Source organism: Bos indicus x Bos taurus, chromosome 11 (genome assembly GCF_003369695.1).
Source record: "Bos indicus x Bos taurus breed Angus x Brahman F1 hybrid chromosome 11, Bos_hybrid_MaternalHap_v2.0, whole genome shotgun sequence".
Lineage (NCBI taxonomy): Eukaryota > Metazoa > Chordata > Mammalia > Artiodactyla > Bovidae > Bos > Bos indicus x Bos taurus.
In genome coordinates, this window is record NC_040086.1 from 77,747,237 (window position 1) to 77,772,412 (window position 25,176).

General features: G+C 36.2%; 1 protein-coding gene across 11 annotated transcripts in view; it reads left to right on the forward strand.

Moving 5' to 3' along the window:
* PUM2 (pumilio RNA binding family member 2) overlaps positions 1-25,176 on the forward strand; it is a 116,275-nt gene that overhangs the window by 8,957 nt on the left and 82,142 nt on the right. For 10 of the 11 annotated variants that reach the window (XM_027555997.1, XM_027555991.1, XM_027555999.1 and 7 more), the window contains exons 2-3: positions 16,980-17,048; positions 24,669-24,777. In XM_027555997.1, the coding sequence (XP_027411798.1) occupies positions 16,998-17,048; positions 24,669-24,777 (160 nt within the window). In that variant the 5' untranslated portion in view covers positions 16,980-16,997. Of the gene's footprint in view, positions 1-16,979; positions 17,049-17,961; positions 18,087-24,668; positions 24,778-25,176 lie in introns of those variants that run through there. The other variant, XM_027556001.1, reaches the window with a different exon arrangement.

Sequence of the window (25,176 nt, forward strand, 5' to 3'; positions counted from 1 at the left end):
ACTTTATTTTTCTGGGCTCCAAAATCACTGCAGATGGTGATTGCAGCCATGAAACTAAAAGACGCTTACTCCTTGGAAGGAAAGTTATGACCAACCTAGACAGCATGTTAAAAAGCAGAGACATTACTTTATCAACAAAGGTTCGTCCAGTGATCGTGTATGGATGCTAGAGTTGGACTATTAAGAAAGCTGAGCGCCAAAGAATTGACGCTTTTGAACTGTGGTGTTGGAGAAGACTCTTGAGAAACCCTTGGACTGCAAGGAGATCCAGCCAGTCCATCCTAAAGGAGATTAGTCCTGGATGTTCATTGGTAGGACTGATGTTGAAGCTGAAACTCCAGTCTTTGGCCACCTGATGCAAAGAGCTGACTCATTTGAAAAGACCCTGATGCTGGGAAAGATTGTGGGCAGGAGGAGAAGGGGACGACAGAGGATGAGATGGTTGGATGGCATCACCGACTCGATGGACGTGAGTTTGAGTAAACTCTGGGAGTTGGTGATGGACAGGGAGGCCTGACGTGCTGCGGTTCATGGGGTCGCAGAGAGTAGGAGACAACTAAACTGAACTGATACTGATACAGGTGGTTTGGTATGTATTAGGGTCTCAACCATATCTGCAAAGGCAAGCATTACTTGGAGAGTAGAAGGAAAGAAAGAAAGAAAGTGAAGTTGCTCAGTCGTGTCCGACTCTTTGCGACCCCGAGGACTGTAGACTACCAGGCTCTTCCATCCTTGGAATTCTCCAGGCAAGAATATTGGAGTGGGTTGCCATATCCTTCTCCAGGGGATCTTCCCAACCCAGAGATCAAACCCGGGTCTCCGCGTTGCAGGCAGACGCTTTACCCTCTGAGCCACCAGGAAAGCCCCGCCAAATCTATGCCTGTCTCCCTTCTAGGACTAATTCAGATAAGTCTTAGGTGGGATGTGTTTTTAATTTTCGAACCTTTTATCTAGATTCTCATGCACTATGCGGATTTGATAATCAGTGACCTTAACATTGAGATGCTCATATCCCTGAGGGGTACATGACGAATTTTCAAAATGTTAGCACGTTTAGTTTTCTGAGGGTCAGTTAACAGGTCCTTGCTGTATGTACTGATAAAAGCACATCTTTGACCCTAGGTCTTCATGTGGTGTATTTTACCCCAGGTGGGCTTCCCTGGTGGTTCAGATGGTAAAGAATCTTGCCTGCAGTGCAGGAGACCTGGGTTTGATCCATGGGTTGGGAAGATCCCCTGGAGAAGGGAATGGCAGCCCACTCCAGTATTCTTGCCTGAAGAATCCCATGGACAGAGGAGCCTGGTGGGCTACAGTCCATGGGATCGCAAACAGTAGGACACAAGTGAAAGATTAACACCCCAGGTAATTAAGCCTTTGAGACTCCAAACTTAGAGGTAGCTTCCTGTAGTGATTAACCTTATTGATTCACATTGATGATAGAATGAGATAATAGCCAAGAACTGGAGTGTTTTGACTTTCTTTGGGAATTTCTGAATTAGATCAATGATAGTCTTGAGTGGTAGGAGTAATTGTGATTTTTTTTTAAGCCAGTTCCCTTCTTCTTCCCTAACCTTTTGTCAAAGAATACTTACAAAGAACAATACTGTGAAATGTTTTGAAAACTAGAAATATGTAAATAAGACTGTAAAATATGTTGAATTTAAATGTATGGATTTTTTTGCTCCATTTTTTTGAACACTTTGGAGGAGTATATGGAAGAATTAGGGTAAAAATAAGTGCTAACCACAAGTACAATTCCTTTAAATCAGATGATAGAATATTTAGATTTACAAATTGGATTCCTTTTTTTTTTTTAACCCAAAATGTTGTGAAAGTGTGTCTAGAGGTAATTGCTATAGTAGGTATGGTTATACATGTAAATTGCATCATAACATCTTTAAAACCCTTAGAAGTTTACAGATAAGGGGCAGGATTGAACTTGGGCCCCAGAGCAGTGAAAACACCAAGTCATAACCATTGGTTCTTCAGGGAATTATGGAGAATATTTTCTTTTAAGTGATGCTTAATTTACTGAAAAGCTGTTTTTCTGTTATGTTTCTTTATAACTCATGATACCTTTTTCATGTATAGATGTATGTATATTTGAGTTCTACCATATAAAAACCATTGATTTCCAAGCTAACTTGCCTAGTGATTTTTAATATGTATATATTTTAAACATTTTTAAAATATAGGTATGCAAAGAGTATAGAACTATAAAATACAAATCATGCATATCTCTTTCCTGACATGACCACTATTAGCGGTTGTATCGCTCTATTTGCCATGTATACACGCGTATGCGTGTGTGCTGCTTTTACAGAAGTGGAATGATAGAATCACTGGTTTTTACCTTCCTCACTGGTTTTTACCTTCCCTTTTCACTTAATAGTCTAAAATTTTTTCATGTATGCATAAATATACCCATCTCATGCTTTTAATGGGTGTATAGTTGATAATTTTATCATTTGCTTTCCCTCCTTTTAAAGTATTTAGGATCCTTTTGCTCTCTCCCTCATGACTGTTAACATTTCACACAACACTGGCACAACCAGAACAGTATGCAAAATTTTGGTACATAATTCTGATGAGGTTTTAAATTCTCAGGGATAAGATGATATTAATATATTGAAAAACACAAATTAAATGTTGGGAGAATTGAGAAAAAGATTATTTGGAGGAGGTTTTAATGGAGAAAGTGGCATTTGAGCCAGACAAATCCAAAGAGGTTTGTAGGATTTGCACATGAAGAGATAAGATGACAGAGCTGTCCAAGGGACTGGAATAGTTCAACAAAAGGAAAGTTGGGGAAGAGAGTGATGGTTTATGCTTGGTTGGTGTGGAAAATAGCATGGAGCATTTGGAGTCTTTATATTATTAAATCCTCTGCCATTTTAGTAGCTTTGTCTACTAGGATAGGGAAGTTGAGCACAGTTTCCTTGTTTGTAATTAATATAATACCTACTTTGCTGCAATGCAGTGAGAATTAAATATAACATGCCTACTATGATCACTGGCATAAAATCAAGTGCTCAGTAAATTCTGTTTTCTCTTTAAGGGATGGTGTCTGATAGAAATTAGTCCAGAGAGGTTTATACTCATTTGGAAATAGTTCTTTGTTGTTGTTGTTTTTAATTTCATATACTCCTTGTCAAAACTACGATTGAGGAAATAGGTGATATTAGGTTTAAACAACAGCTTGGATCATAAGTCAGTTAACCTTGTAGAATGTAACCCCCTTTACAAGCTGCAGTTGATAAATGTTTTGTTTCAAGGTGTGTGGGAGGGTGTCCAAAACTTGCCTATCCCTCAGAGCCCAGCTTAAATACTTAACAAGGCTGCTGGTCATATTGTTAATCTTGTTAAACTTACTATGGAAATTTTCAAACTCAAGTAAAATAGTATAGTATACCTTGGACTACTAGATCATCCATGTTCAACATTGTATGAAATCTTTATACCTGTATTTTACTTTTTTTAAGTATTTCAAAGGAAATCCCGGACAATAGCTAGTTTAAGCATAAATTCTCATGCTTATGAGAACTTAGTAAAAAATACAATCTTACTATTATTACTGCTAACAAAATTCCTTAATACCATCTAATACCCATTCTATATCTAGATTTCTCTGATTTTCTCAGAAGTCTTTTTTTATAGTTGGTTTGTTAGAATCAGGATTCAAGCAAGGTTTATACAATATATTTGACTTTTAAACCTGTAGTTTATATAATAGTCCTTCCTCTCCCCTCCTTATAACAAAATTTCATAGATAGTGAAATGAGGTGAATTTTTTTCTTTTTTCTGTATTCTGGATTGGGCAGTTATGTCCTTGTGTTATTTATTGATTTTACGTGTTCTCTTTCTCGTATTCTAATAAATCAGTATTTAGATCTAGCAGCTTTCTTAGATTGATGTTTACGGATTAACTTTTTTTTAAAAAAGCACTTTTCTTCATTCGTGGTGGTGCTGTTTCTTATTACATATATCATGAGGCATATAAATGCTTGTTCCACTTTCAGAATTTATATTATATATAAAAATGTTAACTTAGAAATACTGCTTTTTGAGGGCACTCATGTAATAATTTACATTGGATATTTCACATGTATCTTGGACTGATTAGAACCACTTTGAGTTATCTAATAGTTATCTTCATTTTCCATCTAAGTTATGTGACCTACTGCTCTCAGGTGATATGTAAAAGTATCAAGAACTAGCACTGAGGTTGTTTTAGTGTGTAGTTTTTCTCTGAGCAGTATTCTGTTTTTTGGAAAGAAATTTCAATAATCAGTGTTTTATTTCTTAACCAACGGAGAGAATGCCTTGTAATATAAGAGACTTTGTAAGGGCTATATATAGTGATTCTCCTTTGGGAGAATTCTAAGGAAAAAATACCTCGCCCTACAGCTGCAAGTATGTAAGTATGTATTTATCCCCCCATTGTGTCTCCTTGAGAGTATATCTGAGATTGCGCCTCAAAGGGCTAAAAGTATTCTTGCACATAAATATTTGGTAAATTTTTATTTAATGTCTTAATGCTTGTGCTGGGACAATCTTAATTTCTAATCTTAGAAGATTTAAGCTAGGGTCTTTGAAGATATCTAGTTTCTGGGAGTCTGTATATTGATAAGGGGCTTCCCTGGTGGCTCAGAGGTTAAAGCATCTGCCTGCAATGCGGGAGACCTAGGTTCAATCCCTGGGTTGGAAAGATCCCCTGGAGAAGGAAATGGCAACCCACTCCAGTATTCTTGCCTGGAAAATCCCATGGACAGAGGAGCCTGATGGGCTATACTCCACGGGGTAGCAAAGAGTCAGACACGACTGAGCGGGCCAGGTTTTATTCAGAAGGTAAAATTTGACTTTTCCTTAATATTGTTGAGTCAGTTATACAGTACTGTTCTTAATGGTAGTAAAACAAGTATGTCATTCCCCCATGAAGTACATGGACAAATGAGTAGCATATATCAAAAAAAATTTGTGGCTCTTGGTTCAGCCACCACCTAAGTGACTTGTTTAACACCACTAGAAAAGTGTGTGGTTCAGTTTGTTCCCCCAGATAAATAACAAATGACTAGATGTTGATGGTGATTCCTAGAGACTTCAAATGTTAAGTTGGTGAAAGCTAATAGTCTACCAGAAATAAACACAAACCTGGATTTAGTTTACCTTTGTCATATGGATAAGAAGAGGCATTGCTAAACATTAATTTTGTTGGAAAATTTGCAAAAGTGATTTCCTGTGCTGAAGAGACTAAGGTATTAAGGACTTTAGTACCTATTTTCAATGCTCAGAAGCTCAGTCGTGTCCGACTCTTTGTGACTTCATGAACTGTATAGTCCACCAGGCTTTTCTGTCCATGGGATTCTCCAGGCAAGAATACTGGAGTGGGCTGCCATTTCTTTCTCCCCTGTTTTCACTGGATACTACTAATTAATGCTAAATGATTATGTTTGTTAAAATCAGTCCAAGGAGTTTGACTACTATAGGAATATTTTATTAGCAGCTTAAGTTACTCTTTGTGTATATTGACTTATGTCAATCAATTAAGTTTTCATGTACTTTGTTCTTGTAGTTGGTTCTTGGGGTAGCAACAGCCTCTCTGTATTAGAGGACCAATTTGGAGAAGTAGTGCCAATGGGAAGTTGCACTCATTTTATGCGGTAAATGTTTTCTGCTGCTGCTGAGTCGCATCAGTCGTGTCCAACTCTGTGCAACCCCATAGACAGCAGCCCACTACGCTCCACCGTCCCTGGGATTCTCCAGGCAAGAACACTGGAGTGGGTTGCCATTTCCTTCTCCAATGCATGAAAGTGAAAAGTGAAAGTGAAGTCGCTCAGTCATGTTCGACCCTCAGCGACCCATGGACTGCAGCCTTCCAGGCTCCTCCATCCATGGGATTTTCCAGGCAAGAGTACTGGAGTGGGGTGCCATTGCCTTCTCCAGGTAAATGTTTTCAGTTGTACATAAAGTCTGAGGAAGAGCCTTGTTCATGTCTGTTAAAATGAACATTGTGCATAAATGAAGGCACGTATAAACAGTCACTATCCAGCTATTAGATGATTTCATGATCTGAATTTTGGGCTTCCCAAATGGTGCTTTATTTTTTGGGCTCCAAAATCCCTACAGATGGTGACTGCAGCCATGAAATCAAAAGACACTTGCTCCTTGGAAGAAAAGTTATGACCAACCTAGACAGCATATTAAAAAGCAAAGACATTACTTTGTCAACAAAGGTCCATCTAGTCAAGGCTATGGTTTTTCCAGTAGTCACGTATAGATGTGAAAGTTGGACTATAAAGAAAGCTGAGCAGAGAGGAATTGATGCTTTTGAACTGTGGTGTTGGAGAAGACTCTTGAGAGTCCCTTGGACTGCAAGGAGATCCAGCCAGTCCATCCTAAAGGAAATCAGTCCTGAGTATTTATTGGAAGAACTGATGTTGAAGCTGAAACTCCAACACTTTGGCCACCTGATGTGAAGAAGTGACTCATTGGAAAATACCCTAATGCTGGGAAAGATTGAAGGTGGGAGGAGAAGGGGACAACAGAGTATGAGCTGGCTGGATGGCATCACTGACTCAATGGACATGAGTTTGAGTAAACTCTGGGAGTTGGTGATAGACCAACTGCAGCCTGGCGTGCTGCCGTCACTGGGGTCGCAGAGTTGGACATGACTGAACTCAGGTGGCACTAGTGATAGAGAACCTGCCTGCCAGTGCAGGATATAGAAGAGATGTGGGTTAGATTCCTGGGTCAGGAAAATCCCCTGGAGAAGGGCATGGCAACCCACTCCAGTATTGTTGCCTGGAGAATCACATGGACAGAGGAGCCTGGAAGGCTGCAGTCCATGGGGTCACAGAGTCAGACACGACTGAAGCGATTTAGCATGCATGATCTGCATGCATGCTAAATTTACATTTCCTAAAATGATCTTTTCATTGAATATATATTGAGCATTTTGGTGGCTAAGATAGTTCATCACCCCTTTAATTGCAGAGTTTAATAACTACTATGGTTTTAAAATAGAACTAATTATACTGCTGTGAAAATGTGATTAGTATTATGTGCTGGTGCTTTAATACCTTTTATTGTAGCTCTAAATGGTTTTTGCCCCCCAGCTATTTTTTATGGTGTGCTCAGTCTCTCAGTTGACTCTTTGTGACCCTGTGTACTGTAGCCCACCAGGTTCTCTGTTCATGGAATTTTCCAGGCAGGGATACTGGAGTGGGTTGCCATTTCCTATTCCAGTTTTTTATGGTAGGCATATGGTAAGGAATTGGATCAGATGTTCCCTGAGAAAATAATGTATATTCTTGGTTCATTATGCAGACTATTTGTAAACTTTGGTTTATGCATTAGTACATACGAAAACTCAAAAAATTTAACCAAGTTGTTATTTATGGTACTTTATCTGTTTTTCTTACATAATTAGTAATAATGCTGTCCACAGAAAAATTAGCTAAAACTGTTCACTTTTAAAACCTAATAAGGCACTCTTTTGTGACAGTTGTGTTAAAGACTCATAACCTCAAACATTATAGCTTTTTAGTTCATATTTACCTCAAGATTATACCGTCTTGGCCATAGATAAGTTTCTATTATGTATTAGATAAGTTTCTATTATATATTTTCTGTATTAGCAAATTGTAATTGTTTAAGGAAATAAGCTTCATGGCTTAATGCAAGCCAGAAAAATTGAAAACAGACTTTACACCCCCAAGCAGTATAGTGTGTGCCATAATTTTTGGATACATTTTCCTGAAGGGAACATAGTTCAGTGTTATTTAACTGAGAGCCTGCTACTTCATTGCTTGTTGGAAGAAATCGGTTGTTTGCTTTCTCCCTTACATCTAACCATGCAGGGGAGAGTTGTTACATTATATCCAGATTGTTTTCCCTTGCCCTCAGTTGATTTCCAGCAGACATAGTGGTTCGACATAACAGTTTGGTGTTTTGCAAAAATTTTAGTCCTCCTTAGTGGCATATGTATGACCCGCTGCTCCTGCAGCTTCATTTTAATATGACGTTTATTGCAGAAGAATTGAAACAGTGTTTATTTTCTTTCTGTCCCATTATTTTGCTCACTTTCTCATCCATTCTCTTTCTTATGATTGAAATAAATTACACCCTAAACTGAAAAGCTGAGCTTGAGTCTTGTTTTGTGGGTTTTGTTTTAAAGTCTTTTCCCTGTAACCTACCCACGTTATTGAAAGGAAATGATAACACCACCTACGTTTAAATGTAATCTGAAATCCTTATTCATTATTAAAATAAAAATGTTCATGGGGGTAGTATAAACGGAAAGGTTGAAAACAAAGCTCTGATGCTTAGATTTGGGTTTGCTCGAATTTGAGAGTGGATTATCTGCATTTGATGTTTTGTGGAGCAATCAAGAGTAAATGCAGTAGAGCCCAGGTCAGCAAAGCTTGGCCTACGTGTCAGATCTGGCCCAGCACCTGTTTTTGTTTGAACTGCTCTCTAGGATTGACTTTTAGAATTTTTAATTGTTGAGGGGAAAAAAAGAAATAAGATTTTGTGACACATCAAAAAATACGGTATTCAGACTTCACTGTTCATAAATAAAGTTTTATTAGGACACATCTGTGCTCATTCATTTTCTTATTGTCCATGGCTCCTTTTGTGCTACAAATGTATCTTGAGAAGCTGAGGGACCATATGACCTGTAAAGCCTAAAATGTATATATACTGTCCATCAGTTTCTTTACAGAAAAAATTAGTTGACTTCTGCACTAGGGCATGATTCACCACAAAAGTATGTGGATCCATAGAACTAAGAGACATCTCTCAGTCTAGAGTCTCTTTTAACTTATGACCTCATCTATTTGGACCATAGATGAAAACTTAGAAGTAAAAGTAAGTGAAAGGGGGACTTCGGTAAAGCTCTGATGCTTTTACTTCTGAGAAAATGTTAAGACTCTTCTTCCTATTTTTCCTTCTGAATAAAAGTCTTCTCTCATTTGTATATTGTACAGGCTTATTATAATAACATAAAAATAGATGGAACAAATTGTGCTCTGATCACTTAAGGACTGTACAGATATTGGTATATTTCCTTTTGCTCTTTCTTAACGTTGCTGCTATTAATATAAGCATGTCCTTACAAACTCAAATATTGTTAATAGCTACACAATACTTTATTTATACTTGTGTTTTATCACTTACTGTGAGACAGTTATGCAGTTTATACTTTCAGGATCTGTAAGCAACACTACTACAAACATTTTTCTACATAAAACCCTTTTATATTTAGGTTTTATTCTTCTGATTGATTTTCAAAGTAAGGGAGACTGGTTCAGGAGATAAGAACTTATATATATGATACCAAATTGCTTTCCTAAGAAAGCATTGAAACTTTAGAATATGTGTTTGTGTTTGTTAGAGGTAGTTTCCTTCTTAGAGCTTATTGACTCTTAAAAATCTGCCATAGTTATCTGAGGCTACAGTTTACTGCAGATTAAAGGCAACCTAAGTAGAAAGGTCAGAAGTAATATGTTCCAAGTCAAGTAGTATTGAACCTGAAAACAAGGCAGGAGGCTGAAATACTAACAGAAGGTTTCCTACCAGAGACACAAACATTGAGCAACCTAAGAATTTCAGAAATAGTATATATGATGCTTTTAATAATAACAACTAGTTACTTGTTGAGCACTTTTTATTGATCACTCACAAAACACTTGGATACATTTGATCTTCACAACAGATAAGATTTAGAGGTTAGGCAGAATTTAAGACTCAAAACTCTGTATTCTGAATCTAAATCACGTATTATTTGTACTCTACCACATCATCTTAGGAACTTCCCTGGTGGCTCAGCGGTAGAGAATCTGCCTGCAGTGCAGGAGCCTCAGGAGACATGGATTTGATCCCTGGGTCAGAAAGATCCCCTGGAGAAGGAAATGGCAACCTACTCCAGTATTCTTGCCTGGAGAATCCTACGGACAGAGGAGCCTGACCGGCTACAGTCCATGGGGTTGCAAAGAGTCGGACACGACTGAAGCCACTTAGTATGCACACACATTACCTTGCATGTAAAATTTATTCATAATGGTTTCTTCAGGATTGCAGAATAATGAATCCATTTTTATAACTATTTTCCTAAGTAACAAGAATCTTTATATTTTTTGGCCCTAGTGGAATAATTAATCTTAATAAGGACAGTCTGTTCTCACAGATAAGTAAGATGTCACATAGAAGTTTTTTTTTTTTAAATACCTGTAATTGGTATGGTATTTGTGTATTGAGCCCAGACTTCAGGGCTTAATATCATTTAATGTATGTTCATAAATTGAATTATGAAGTCAGTTATATGGCTGCATTGTCAAATTGGTAGCATTTAAATGGAAGCATTTCTAAGAAATTAGAACACCTCTTTAGGTGATTGAAAATACTTGATTCCTGATAGTATGTTAGCAGTATCCCGAAGCTTTCAGATGATTGGCCATTAGGTTTGGGAAACAGTTAATGCTTGGAAGAAGTTGAGGCTGTAATGGGATGGGAGATCTGAAAATACAAGGTCTGTAAGATACATGGTATAGGAGAAAGTAAAATCACAGATGTAAAAAAGATTATAAAGAACACTGAGTTTAGGGCTGTATGGAGATCTTAAGAAGTACTTGCAAAAAAATAAAATGGACCCTTCCCCGATTTAGGAAATTTTAAAGAAACAATGGAAGTCAAAGATGGTTTGAGCAGACCATACTAGACATTACAGTGAATTGTTCACGGTTAGATGTAGAACTTTGATTGCATGACTGAGAAATGTAGGACACATTTGGCCTGAGATTCCCTTTACTTACAATTGGGGTCCCTCCAGAATACATTTATGAATGTACAGTTGTTCATCCGTATCTGCAGGGCATTGTTCCAGGGGCCTCCCTAGCCCAATACCAACGTCTGAAGATGCTCAAGTTCCTTATGCAAAGTGGTGTGGTATGTGCATATAATCTGGGTGCACACTGCTGCTGCTGCTAAGTCGCTTCAGTCGTGTCCGACTCTGTGTGACCCCATAGATGGCAGCCCACCAGGCTCCTCCATCCCTGGGATTCTTCAGGCAAGAACACTGGAGTGGGTTGCCATTTCCTTCTCCAACAGGGTGTACTTTAAATCATCTCTAGATTACTCATAGTATCTGTTACAATGTCAGCCTTATGTAAATAGGTGCCAGCCCTCAGGGAATTTGATTGTGGGAACTCTCTGAAATTTTTTTCATACTTTTGATCCCTGGTTGGTGAAACAAGCAGATGTGGATGGATATTGAGGGCCAGCTGTAGATGTTGAGTGATAAAAGAGTGCTTTGATCTCGAACTTCTGTTTTAAATCCATGTCATGATGGTATGGCTAGAGATATTTATTATAGTTAGGTATTGGATGTGCATGTAAATAGTTCATAAATCTAACTATTATGTTATCAAACCCATAATGAATTTTTTGCTTTAAGTGGGGGTATATATTTTGAAGAGATAAAGAGGAAAAAAAAAATAGTCCTTTGTACTTATTATGCACATACTTAGCATTTCTGGTGCTCTTCCTTCCTGATGATCTGAATTTCCCTTTAGCTTAAGAATTTTTAAAGGACTTTCTGAGGTGGAAATCTGTTTAGCAGGTTTTTTTCTTTTTAATCTATAAATGTCTTTTAAGCTTTATTCTTAAAGGATATTTTCACCAGATAAAAATTCTAGGTTAGCATTTTTTATTCTTTCAGCCCTCTAAAGTCTTATCCTTTTTATTCTGGTTTCCATTGCTTCTAGTGTGAAGTCAGTGGTCATTCATCATTTTTCCCCATTTTGTAATTTTTTTCTCTGTCTGCCTTCAGGATTTTCTCTTTGTTCATCACTTTTCAGTGCATAGGGGTGAGGTTTTGTTTTTGTTTTTCCTATTTATTTTGCGTGGAGTTCATTGAGCATCGTGAATTTGTAAATTTTGCTTTCATCAAATATAAGGGGATTTCTGGCCATTATTTCTTCAAATAATTTTTCAACCTCATTAATTATTTCTCTTTCCTTTTTTTCCCCTTGTCAGATTGGAAATCACTATTGATCTGTGTTCAAATTCACTTTTTATTTTCAACTTACTGTTAAGTGATCAACCATCAGTCCTAAAGGAAATGAACCCTGAATATTCATTGGAAGGACTGATGGTGAAGCTCCACTTCTTTAGCCACCTGATATGAAGAGCTGACTCACTGGAAAAGACCCTGATGGTGGGAACGGTTGAGGGCAGCAGGAGAAGGGGGTGACAGAAGATGAGATGGATAGCATGGTTGAATAGCATCACCAACTTAATGGACCTGAGTTTAAGCAAACTGTGGGAGATAGTGAAGGACAGGGAAGCCAGGCGTGCTGCAGTCCATGGGGTCAGGCAGTCAGAGACAACTTAGCAGCTGAACAACAGCAACTGTTGAGTGCAGGCAGTGAAATTTTTAAAAGATATTTTTCAGTTTTAGATGGTCCATTTGATATAGTTTTGCTTTTTTCTTTGTGCTGGAATTTATTTTTTCATTTATTAGTGTGTTTTTCCTTTCATCTTTGAGCACAGATTTATAATAGTTATTTTAAGATCTTTGCTAATTCTAACCTCTAGGTCATCTTGGGGTTGGTCTTTTATTAGTTGCCTTTTTCCTTAGTCAAGGTCACACGTTCCTGTTTTTCTATGTGTCTCGTAATTTTGGATTGTTTTAGTCTTTATGATTGTTTTTGTTCTCATGGAACTCAAACCCCAAATTTCCATAACTTCTGTGGACATCAGCAGCAGACATTTCTCCTTAGTCCTTTTATCCATAATTGGGCTGTTTGGAGTCAGCCCCACACAAATGCAGTTCAGGGATTGTTTAAACATCTGAGTTGAATTTATGCACAAAATTCAGTTCTAGACTATCCTCCAGTTTGTTATTTTCCATTGCCTTCAATTTGTTTTTATATTTTTTTCAGTTGTTGTTTATTTACTAAGTCGTGTCCAACTCTTGTGACCCCATGGACTATAGCCTGTCAGGCTCCTCTGTCTGTGGGATTTCCCAGGCAAGAATACTGGAGTGGATTACCCTTTTCCTTTTCCAGGAGATTTCTGACCCAGAGATTGAACCCACGTCTCCTGCATTGGCAGGTGGCTTCTTTACCACTGCCACTAGGAAAGCCCATTTTGTCCAGAGTTAAATGCAGGAGGTTTTGGCCTGATAGGAGCTACTCTTCCAATTACCAGAAAATGTGACTGATTTAAATTCTTTGAGGACAGTGATCATATTTTAATTCATTCTTTTCTCTGTAAAATCTTGCACATTGAATATGCCTAGTAAAAGCTTATTAATGGAAGGATGAATAAAGTTATCACTTTCTAAGAACTGTTAATGAATCCAGCTCTTCTACCAAGTTAAGAGAAAAGGATGGCTTATTTGCTATCCATATATCTTCCATATATCTTCTTTGATGTAATACCTATTTAGATCTTTTGCCCATTTTTTAATTGGGTTGTTTGTTCTCTTATTTTTCTTAAAGAGTTTTAAGTATATCTTGGACACAAATCCTGTATCTGATATGATTTGCAGATATTTTCCTCCTATTTGTAGTTTGTTTTTTCTTTCTCTTTATCAGCATCTTTTGTAGAACATTTTTTTTATTGCTGACATCAAGTTTTTAGACATAAGTTTTTCTTTTGTGGACTCTGCTTTTGATGTTGATCTAAAAACTCACTACCAAATGCAGGGTCACACAGCTTTGCTGTTTTCCTAGAAGTTTGATAATGTTAAGTGTTGCATTTAGGTGTATGATCCATTTTGAGTTAATTTTTATATCATGGTGTGTGTTGAAGTTCGTATTTTTTGCATATGGACATCCAGTTGTTCACGTACCATTTGATGGAACAATTGAAGAATTTTCTAATAGCTAACTTTTGAATGCTTACGTAACCAGACTTTTGTTTTATATTACCTAATTCACTTTTCACAGCGTGCCGTGTGGAAGCTGCTGCTGCTATTTTTCCATACAGAAATTGAGAAAAAATAATTTAGGTTAGTTGTTTAGAGTTACAGAACTACTACCTGTCAAAACTGTAATTTGAATCCAGTTCTCTCCCCTTCTAAGCCACATTAAGGAGAAGATTCATATGGTCAGAGTACAATTTAGAAAAATGGTAGCTTATCACATTTTGGAGATTAGATTGTAGGGTGGGAAGATAGAAGATTGCAAGAGATGGTGGTGGTCTGACCAACCAGACAACTGAAAATTAGATTTAAATAAGGTAGGAGGTTGACTTTAATGATTGGATATTGGTGTAAGAAAGGAAATAATTTATAAGTGTAGAATACAGAAGAGTAAGACTGGAATTTCCTATGGTACCTCCAGGGAATGGAAGAAAGGAAATATTTGGAAATACTGAAGAGGAGAGAGATTTGATTTATAAATACAAACTGGGAGTGAAGTCCTGTGGATATACCATTTAAGTATCAAAGCACTTAGAGTGGATGAGATTGCTTGGGCTAAAGAGTAGAATTCTGAGGAACACTGACATTTATGAGTTGAGTAGACAAATAGGAGTTTGTGAAGAAGCCTGAGGAGAAGTAACTAGACACATAAGAAAGTAAAAAGAATTGTAAGAGAATGCCTAACATCAGAATAGCCTTACAAGAAGAGAGGAAGTGCACTGTAATATCAAATACTGTGAAATTGTAAAGAGAGAGGACTGACTGGGAAAAATACTAAATAGGATTACATTGTAAGGCTCCAGAGTTTGAAGGCTGTGAATTTGTAGTGGCTTCAGTTTTGAATCGTTTTCTCCAGCGGTACTTAACATTAGCAGGCAAAGAGACTATGACTTAAGAACACATTGTCACATGAACAGTAAAAAGCAGTTTAAACTGTTAGAAATGGGAAAAGAAAAATATGCTGTAGTTTTAGTTTGAGGAGAAGGGACAAGAATTATTCTTGTTTTAAATTATGGTTGATTTACATTATTAGTTTCAGGTGTACAGCACAGTGATTGATTATGTTCATAAATTATACTCCATTGAAAGTTACTACAAGGTAACGACTAATTGCCTGTGCTGTACAGTATATCCTTGTTACTTATCTATTTTATACATAGTAGTTTGTATCTCTTAATCTTAGACCCCTAATTTGCATTCCCCCCTTTCCTTTGGTAACCAGTAGTTTGTATCTGTGAGCTTGTTTCTGCTTTGCATATATATTCATTTGTATTATTTTTAAAATTTCACTTATAAGTGATATCATGCAATACTTTCTGTGACTTACTTCACTAAGCATAATACTCTCAGCTTCATCCACATTACTGCAAATGGCAGTATTTTGTTCTTTTTATGATTGAGTAATAATCCATTGTGTGTAAACACCACATGTTTTTAATCCATTTATGTGTTGATAGGCATTTTGGTTGCTTCCATGTTTTGGCTATTGTAAACAGTGCTTCTATGAACATTGGGATACATGTATCTTTTCAAATTAGTATTTTCTAGTTAGATACCCAGGAGTGAAGTGTTTTGAGGAGCCAACATACTGTTTTCCTAGTGGCGGCTGTTTACGTTTCCACCAACAGTGTACAAGGCTTCCCTTTTCTCCACATCCTCTCCAACATTTGTTATTTGTAGATTTTTTGATGACAGCCATTCTGATAATTGTGAGGTGATAGTTCATTTTGATTTGCATTTTTCTAATAATTGGTGGTGTTGAGAATCTTTTCATGTGCCTGTTAACCACCTGTATTTCTTCTTTGGAAAAATGTCTATTCAGGTCTTCTGCCCATTATTTGATTTGAGGTGTAGGGGTTTTTTTTTTGTTTGCAGGGGGTGGGTTTTGGTGTTTTTTTTATGTGTGGTGTATGAGCTGTTTGTTTTGGATATTAACCCCTTGTCAGTCATATTATTTGCAAATATTTTTCTCCCATTCTGTTGGTTGTCTTCTCAGTCTGTCGATTTTCCTATACAAAAAGCTTTTAATTAGATCCCATTTGTTTATTTCTGCTTTTATTTTGTCTTAGGAGACAGATCCAAAAAATACTGCTGTGATTTATGTCAGAGTGTTCTGCCAGTGTTCTCTTCCAAGAGTTTTATGGTTTCAAGTCTTACATTTAGGTCTTTAATTCATTTTTAGCTCATTTTTTATGTGATATGAGATAATATTCTAACCTCAGTGTTTCATGTGTAACTAACTGTCCAGTTTTCCCAGCTTGTTAAAGATACTGTCTTCTTTCCATTGTATACTCTTGCCTCCTTTGTTGTAGATTAATTGGCTGTAAATGCATGGGTTTATTTCTGGGCTCTTTATTCTGTTCCATTGATCTCTGTTTTTATTTTTGTGCCATTTCCATGCTGTTTTGCTAATTGTAGGGAAAGGAATTGTTTTTAAGGGAACTTTTGAATATTAAAAAATATCAAAGCTGATTAATTTTTTATCATTGGTATAAGATCTACAAATAATTTTGAGAAATTTTGAAAACTGAAAAAAAGTAGTACAAAGTAATAATTTTGTAATAGGAACTACAACATTTTTTTAAAAAGAAGATAACTGTTGGGACTTCCCTGATGGTGCAGGGAAGATTCTGGGCTGGTTAAGACTCTGTGCTTCCACTGCAGGGGTTCAGGGTTCAATCCCTGATCTGGAAACTAAGATCCCACATGCCTCATGGCACAGCCACACACAAAAAAGATAACTGTATTGTAGTTCTTGAGCTCACTTTTTCTGTTCTTTACTTCCCATGTATTCCTTTGCTCAAGAAACTGGTAGCAATTCTTTTTGGCACCCAGAATAATCCAAGAACCCTTAAACCTCCTGGTTTTCCCACAAATTTTAGTGTTAATTGCTATGGTGCTCTATTTAGGAAAACCTATCTTTATAGAGAAGCGTATTCTTGTCCATCTCAGCTCATACTGTAACATCAGTAATAGCAGAATGTAATATAAAAATAGTTGATGCAGTCTAAGATTTTTTTTTTCTAATTTTGTTTTTGTTATTCAACAGGTTTGATCTGTGGATGAAATGAATCATGATTTTCAAGCTCTTGCATTAGAATCTCGGGGAATGGGAGAGGTAAATATTTATGAATACTAAGGATGTGTATCTCACTTTGAGTCTTTGAGCCATTGAAACTTGTTTATTAACTGTAAATCTTTTGAAAATAGTGGCGATATCTTCCAAATGATGTGGGCTTTTAAAATCTATAGTTGTGGAAATCTCGGCCTTTTTTTTTTTAACTTTTAGCAGTAATGTTAGTGGGATTATTGTGTCTAGTTGATTAGATTGACCCAGTTAGATAATGTTATATTTTAGTAATGGATTGTAATAACTTTGATCAGAAAAGAGTTCTCCTTGATCTGTGTCCTGCTGTTTTATATATGTATGCTATGTTTGCTTTAGCCACACTTAATTGTTCACTATTCTCTCACAAAAATTTCTCCTTGTTCATTGTTTGCTTAATAAACTTCTTATCCTCTGCAGGACTCTACTGAAAAAAGGCTCTTTATCTGTTTGCTATTTGCAGTAAAATTTATCACTTCATCTGACTTCTCATGGATCTTTATACATACTTTTATTATAATACTGGTTACAGTGTATTCATTTTATATTAGTCTTCTCTGTAGATTGTAGCTTTGAATGACTAGCACACAGTGAGCACTCCTAATACTTTCGATTTTATCAGTCCTGTTTTATGATTTTCTTTGGGGCATCCCATTTAACTTCATCATTACATAATTTAAGGCATCAAAAATACTTAGTTTTCCATATACCTAAATGACTATTTAGAAAACTTTAATTGATTATGAAAACCCTTGTCACATTTTTGAATTGTCATGTTCTGTAGTACTAACATCGTGTGGACTTTGATAATAGAAAATAACCATGAACAGACCTAAGATGTGTAATTAACCGCTTGCTCCTGGAGATTATTTTACTTTGGTAGACCTTCAATGAGACTCACTCCATCCAATGCTGTGCTCTTCAGATGCAGAAAAAGAGTCCAGTCACTCCTCTGGGCCACAAGAGGGCACCCTGCAGCTAGCTAACCCTCCCCTTCTTCAGAACAGCGTTTTCCAAAGAGTTTGTCATTTTCAGAGGACTGATTTAAGGGTGAGTTAAGGCGCTTAAGCATAAGTATTGCCAAAGTAAACTTGTTAGTCCAGTGCTTAAGGTAAAACTCTGGGCCCTAAGAAAATTTGAGAGAAGAAATAGTTTTTTAGTTAAAAGTAGACCTTGTAGCCTCACTGCAGTGCAGTGGCTGCTTAGGCCTTGTTTACACTCTGGGTAAACAAAAAGAAACAGTTCAAAGGGCTTTTGTTTTTTTTCTTGTTACTTGTTTTCTTTGGTCTTTAGAAAGTAGGATAACATATCTTAAAAGCAAGTTGAACAGTGTTTCAGCCTAGTCTGTAACAGACTTGAACTTACTTTTTTTTTTTAATGCCAAATAGAGTCACACCCTTACCTTAATTCTGTTTAGATCCTACACTTTACTTTCCAGATCTACATTGAGTATGTATTTACAAATTGACTTTTTTCCTCCCTTTCTAAGTAGTAGTTGATAAACCCAAAGACATTTTTGCAGTTTTAAAAAGGGGGTCATGATCAGAAGTAGTACAGAGAGTTCAGTTATTTGGGGGATAAGTGGAGGGGTATTTGAGGTTTCTGGGGAAAAGAGGCTGGGTTTTTAAATGATCTAAAGCTTAAATCCAGGCATTTCTTAGTGGAAATGTCAGATATACAGAATAAAAGTGGTTAGGGTTAGGCTGTCTGGTTTTTTGGCAGGTAGTTAGAAGGTCATGCTTCTGTGACCATCTAGTAAAAATGTGTTTTTTTTTAATAAGCTGTTATTCACTAATTAAGTTTTTTTCTTAACAGTTTACCAGCTAATTCTGTTACTCTAAGAGATAGTGAGAAACCTTTTGAGGTTTCTGTCTGGGTTCCCTCTCCCACAAGCCTTTCTATCTTTCCTCATCTCACAGGCAGCAGGGAACCTTCTGGGATTTCCTTCTTTGTCTGTCTCTCTCTCACCAGTCTTCTCCTTTCCTGACAGGTGAGGCTTATTGTTTTATGCCAGAATTCATTCATTGTAATGAACTAAAAGCAGGCTTGAGTTTTCTAGAATTGCTTATTTATTTTTTCAATGCAAAATCCTTTTCTAATATATTGCCCTATCTTGACTTTTTTTTTTAAATAAAGCTTTACTTATTTATTATGTCTTAAGTTGTAAATCTAATGTACAGAGCACTGCATTGCATATAGGGTTATTTCCAAATGTATTGGGTTATGTAGATCATGATAGCTTTTACTGACTCATCATCAGAAGGACAGTTTCTTCTGGTTGTTCATCCAAAATAGGAATAGCTTTGTAATCATCCATTCATAAACTCATCCTTTCCAGTTTTTTCCATAGCACATTTTTGCCAGAAAGCCCCAATTTGTATTATGTCACATGGCTTAAAAAGAGCAAAGCTAACCCATAGGAGGTTGACCTCATTTTCATTAGTATGTTGTTTTAAAACTATACTGCTGCTGCTACTGCTAAGTCGCTTCAGTCATGTCCGACTCTGTACGACCCCATAGATGGCAGCCCACCAGGCTCCCCTGTCCCTGGGATTCTCCAGGCAAGAACACTGGAGTGGGTTGCCATTTCCTTCTCCAATGCAGGAAGGTGAAAAGTAAAAGTGAGACACATACCTACCTATTTTTATATATAAAAATTAACAGGAATTCAGTGTGTGAGTGAGTATATGTACATAGACTTTTAAATAAGAAAAAGGCTCCTGCCTGAAATTCTTTAGGGAACCCAAAATTTAACTTTAAATCATTGAGTTAATGTGTTTTTGGGAAGTATTTCATAGCTTAGTATGGCAAAACTCTCTCCTTTCTTTTCTGACACAGTAATATTTAAAGAAAATATTAAAGAAAATTTGTGTAGTTAGATCCCAGGTAGTATGGTGAAGTGGAAAACATATCGGAGAGAAGATTAAGGAGACTTCCGTTTTCTCTCAGGTCTATCACTAGTGCTATATGACCTTGAGAAAGATTGACTCTTTGAAGGTAGTAATAAGAATAGTACTTGTATGAGTCACATATGTCTCTCAAATGCTCTGATCTGAGATGTTAGGGATAACTGGAGTGGAAACCAGCTGATTATGCTATGCTAAGTCGCTTCAGTCGTGTCCAACTCTGTGCGACCCCATAGACGGCAGCCCACCAGGCTCCGCCATCCCTGGGATCCTCCAGGCAAGAATACCAGAGTGGGTTGCCATTTCCTTCTCCAGGGCATGAAAGTGAAAGTGAAGTTGCTCAGTCGTGTCCGACTCCTAGCGACCCCATGGACTGCAGCCCACCAGGCTCCTCTGTCCATGGGATTTGCCCGGCAAGAGTACTGGAATGGGTTGCCATTGCCTTCTCCGAGCTGATTATAGTTATGTCTGTAAATTCCTATCTTAGCCATTCTGTCTTGAACTTTATCCACTCTAATGAATATCTACATTATATGGTCTGAATATCATGATAATATCTGAAGCTTTTATTTTTTTCATTATGGTTATTGTGGCCTAATAACTGGATATTTTTAGAATACTGATAAATTAGACTACTATTGGAAAGAAACGTCTTCTGTGGTAGTTAAGTGTAAAAATATGGGCTTTGTAATTAAGCAGTTATGGATTCAACTCCTAATGCTGCCTAACTAGCTATACATGTATGTAATATTATATGTAATCTTGGATAGTTTACTTAATCTCTGATTCTGTGTCCTTATGCAAAATATAACTATTAGGCAACTGTTTTATAAGTGTAGTTTCATGGTCCCCCTAGGATACTCAAACTAAAAAAGAAGGCAAACAGCTATAGACAAGATATTTGTAATGAATGTTATTATAATCATTTAAAATAATCAGCCAGTTAAATGTTACTGGACAGCATGTTATTCATGTTTGGTAATATTAAGATTCATACTTTTGGTCGTGAAGATATTTACTACTTATTTTGGCATATGCTCAATGCTGTTCTAAATAGTTTATTTGTGTTCTTGTATTGTAACCTCATAGAAACTCTAAAACAGTAGCTTTATTATTATCCTTACCTTTCAGATGAAGAAACTGAGGCTGAGTTAATTATCTGGCCCAGTACAATGTAATAATGTTTTAACAACAGATTGAAGTCTTGAGTGCCTTGACTGTTTACAGTACTGCTTCCCATTGGAAGTGATGACATCTAATAATATTTGCTGTGATATTAAGAGGTATTGAGAATGTAAAAGATTTGAGAGTAGTGTGATTTGAAAACATTAAGTATCGATATCTTTTATTAACAGAGAGGACTAAAGTCTGGAAAAGCACCATTCTGCAGTTCTAGAGGACTCCCTTGTGGCTTTTGTTTTCTACATGCCTAATTGTTAGCATCTGTACCTTGTATTAACTTGCATTGTAAATAGAGTCACCTTATATCCTGATTTGTTCAGACAGTCCAGATACATGTTTTCATGGCATAATTGTTATTAGTACTCTCTTTCTCAAACTGTCCCAGTTTGGATGTTATATGAACACTATAATGTAGACATAAAGCCCTGAAGTTCTCTTAATTTTTAGAATTATGTTAATTTTTTTGGTTTGGTGATTTTACCTGACAATTTGTATTAGAAAAATCTAACGTGTAAGTGTAACTCATAATAAAAATTCTAGCAAGAATTTTATTTATTACTTATTTTGAAGTAGTATAGTAGTTTACTAGAGTGTTGACTGATTTCTTTGGAGATGAAAAGGGCAAGGCATAAGTGCTTCTTTAAAGAAAGAACTAATGAAATGGTGGATAGTGGGGATTTGAATCTGTATGTCCACCTAATCATTTCTGAGTTGGAAGGACAGGGGAGTATTTTCTTGACAAGAAATACCAAGTTGTTTGACCTTGGTTTAGAGCTTTTGCGAATTAGGGAAGTAACATGAAGCAGTATTAGATAATGTATTTTACAGATCTTCAAGATCTCTTAGCCTTTTCTGTAATGTGCTTTCCCATTTCTGCTACAGTAAAAGAGTCTCCAGGGGCAAAACACTTTTTATTGCTATTCCAACCACTGTACCCCTTAATTTTTTACTTTTTTTTTTTTTTAAGCTGTTCTATTTATTGCCTTCCCCTATATTTAGTCCATTTTAACTTAATTCTTGGCTAGTAGTTTCTCTAACAGTATTTGAAATCAGTGTCTGCATTGTCACAGCTGTCTCTGGAATGGTGATAAAGGCCTTTGTTAGGAGAAGTGTTAATTTTATTAACTACTAAATTGTTTGTCCATGATAATTTATAAATGCTTGCAAAATGAAGAGATAGTCATAGCACAGTGCTTGGCAGAAAGTAGGCACACTGAATAAGTCCTTGGTGTAGACTCCCTCCAGGTTTTATAGTTTGAATGTCAAAGCAGTGATCTGTGAACTATTATAGCATTACATGGAATCTTATCCCAAAAGACTGGAATAGTCTCCTCAAAAAATTCTCACTTCTACTACCTCACAAGATCAGTTTGTTTCAGCCGCTTCTATGTCTAATAAATGCTTCTAATTAACTTATTATGACTTCATTTTTGATTACTTGTTATCCTTATTTTAATATTAAAACACTTATCTTTATGAAATATAGGATAAAAATCTTATTCTTATAGGAACCATTTTCTTCTGCCTAAAATGGCTTATTTATACAGTACTTTAAAGGGATTAACTTGGGTTTCACTGTGAATAATTGTTCAATAATTTAAGTATATCAAGAGCAGTGTTTTAGTATTATATTATCATCTTAACATTTTGTTTGAATATTTGCATGAAACTTTATAGTGAGATTTTTTTAAAAATCGAAACAACCAAAGTTGTATTTTACTGGAATCTTTATTAGTATAGATTATTGTTTAAAATGCCTATACTTTAGGGAATTCCCTGTTGGTCCAGTGTGTAGGGCTCTTCGCTGACCTCGGTAGGGTTCAACCCTTGGTCAGGGAACTAGTATCCCACAAGCCACGTAGTTGTGGCCAAAATAAATCAACAAAATCTCTTTTAAAATAATAATAGAAATAAAATGTCTGTACTTTAAATACAAATCATTTGCAGCTCAGGAAGATCCTAACATGGCAAAAGTTTTTTTCTTTTTTTTTAAATAGACAACTTAGTTTCCTTTAAAATTAACAGTATTTAGTTTAGCAAAAGATCCATAGATTAGGCATACGCCCAAATTGAATCCACCCTGCTCCCCACAAAAGCTGCTTATCCTGTTTTTGTGTTTGTTTTGGTCGGTAGTACTATCATTTACCTTGTTACTCACATTGTAAAGTTTTATTCTTTTTAATCAGCCTTTCATTTTTGTTAGTATCCTATTGACTCCCCTGAATGTCTCTGAAATCTATTTTATTTTCTCAGTTTTTTCTGTCAGTGCCCTGTTTCAGTTCTTGTCGTCTTGACTCTGTTGTAATTCTCCTGAATGATTTCCTTGCCTCTGGTCTAGAATATCCATTATTCTTAGAACTTTGAGGTTCCTCATAATCTGCCTAGATAGCTTTCACAGCATCAGCTCCCACATCTGTTTGTCCATCTCACACCCTGTTCTACAAACTATGCGTTTTCTCAAGTTGTGCCTTTGTTCATCACTTCTTATGTCCTCCCCACCTTCCATTCACACTTTAGATCCCTGACACACACACAGTCTTATCTCTCAAGACCCCATATAAGTTTCACTAAGTTCATTATAGTATGGGTGTTATATATTTGTGAGCTCTCTGAAGATAAGGTCACCATGCCCTTACAGAGGCAGATACAGGTAATTTAGTATTTTAAGTGTAGCAATAGAAGTATATACAAGCTTAATTATGAGGATCTAATAATTATGGGCTGAAAGGAATGAGTGTCTTACAGATGCTTACTTAAATGTCACATGCATTGTTTAGAAAACCAGTCTGTTCTTTTCAAACAAACATACCCTCAGTCTGGTTCTTCTGAGTGTCAGGAAAGGTAGACAGGAGAGACCTGGATGAATACTATAAAGTCTCATTAGGAATTGACCAAATGTACATTTTTATTAATCATCAAATGGTTATACCAACACAGTTTTATATCCTTCCGTGTGTTACAACATAGAATTGGACACAGGGCTTTGAGATTATCTCAAAAAGTATTTAAGGGTCTTCTTAATGTATCTCTTCCACCATCCTGCTTCCTGCTTTAGGATCAGTAGATTGTTACTATTGAGAACATAGGAAGAATTGTGAAGTTCACCTCAAATGAATTGTTAAGTAAGAAGAAGAATTGTCTGTCATTGAAGCTGTAGGATAGGAGATATTCCAAGGGCAGTACTTGGAAGTAAAGAGAAAACTTTAATCATTTGTATAAATATTTTTATTGTATTATCTGTTTTAAGAAATTTAGTAAGTCTTTTGAAAGAATTCATTAAAAATACCACATGACAGTAAAACCATTTGAAAAATGCAGAAGTATGAAGTTGACTTTTCAGGTATAGAGTTATTAGAACCAGTATCCAAGCATAAATGGGGAGTTATTATTAACTAGACAAATTAGGAAACAGGGCACTCTTGAATTTTCGTTAGCATTGAAAACTAACTTGTGCCTATTGATGGTAAGTTTGCTTTCTGCTGTGTTTTTGCTTTTTGTACTTAGGATGAAATTTAAATGTAATAATTTTTTCCCTTCCATATAGCTTTTGCCTACCAAAAAATTTTGGGAACCTGATGATTCAACAAAAGATGGACAAAAAGGCATATTTCTTGGGGATGATGAATGGAGAGAGACTGCATGGGGAACTTCTCGTAAGTTATTGGTGTATGTGTGAGAGTTCTGGATTTGTTGAATACTTGACTTTTTTTAAACCCTACTGCTCCCAAACGATACCTGGAGAAACTTTGTGGTATCTTTGAGGATTTCATGTGTCCTCATAATACACATTTTCTTATGTAAAGTAAGCCATACCTAATGGTTCATTTATTGATTAGAAATGTTTGTCACAGTAAGATTTTATTAAGTTTTATTTGGGGTTAAACTCTGATTATAAAATTCTTAATTTCCATTTAAATATAGGACACAATTTAACCATAGGAATTTTTAAGCTTGAATTGTATCAATGGATAGTGATCTATTAACTGCAGCTCAGACTAGCTTTATTAAACATTAGCCACAACCATAAAGGAAATAAACCCCCATAGTAAGAT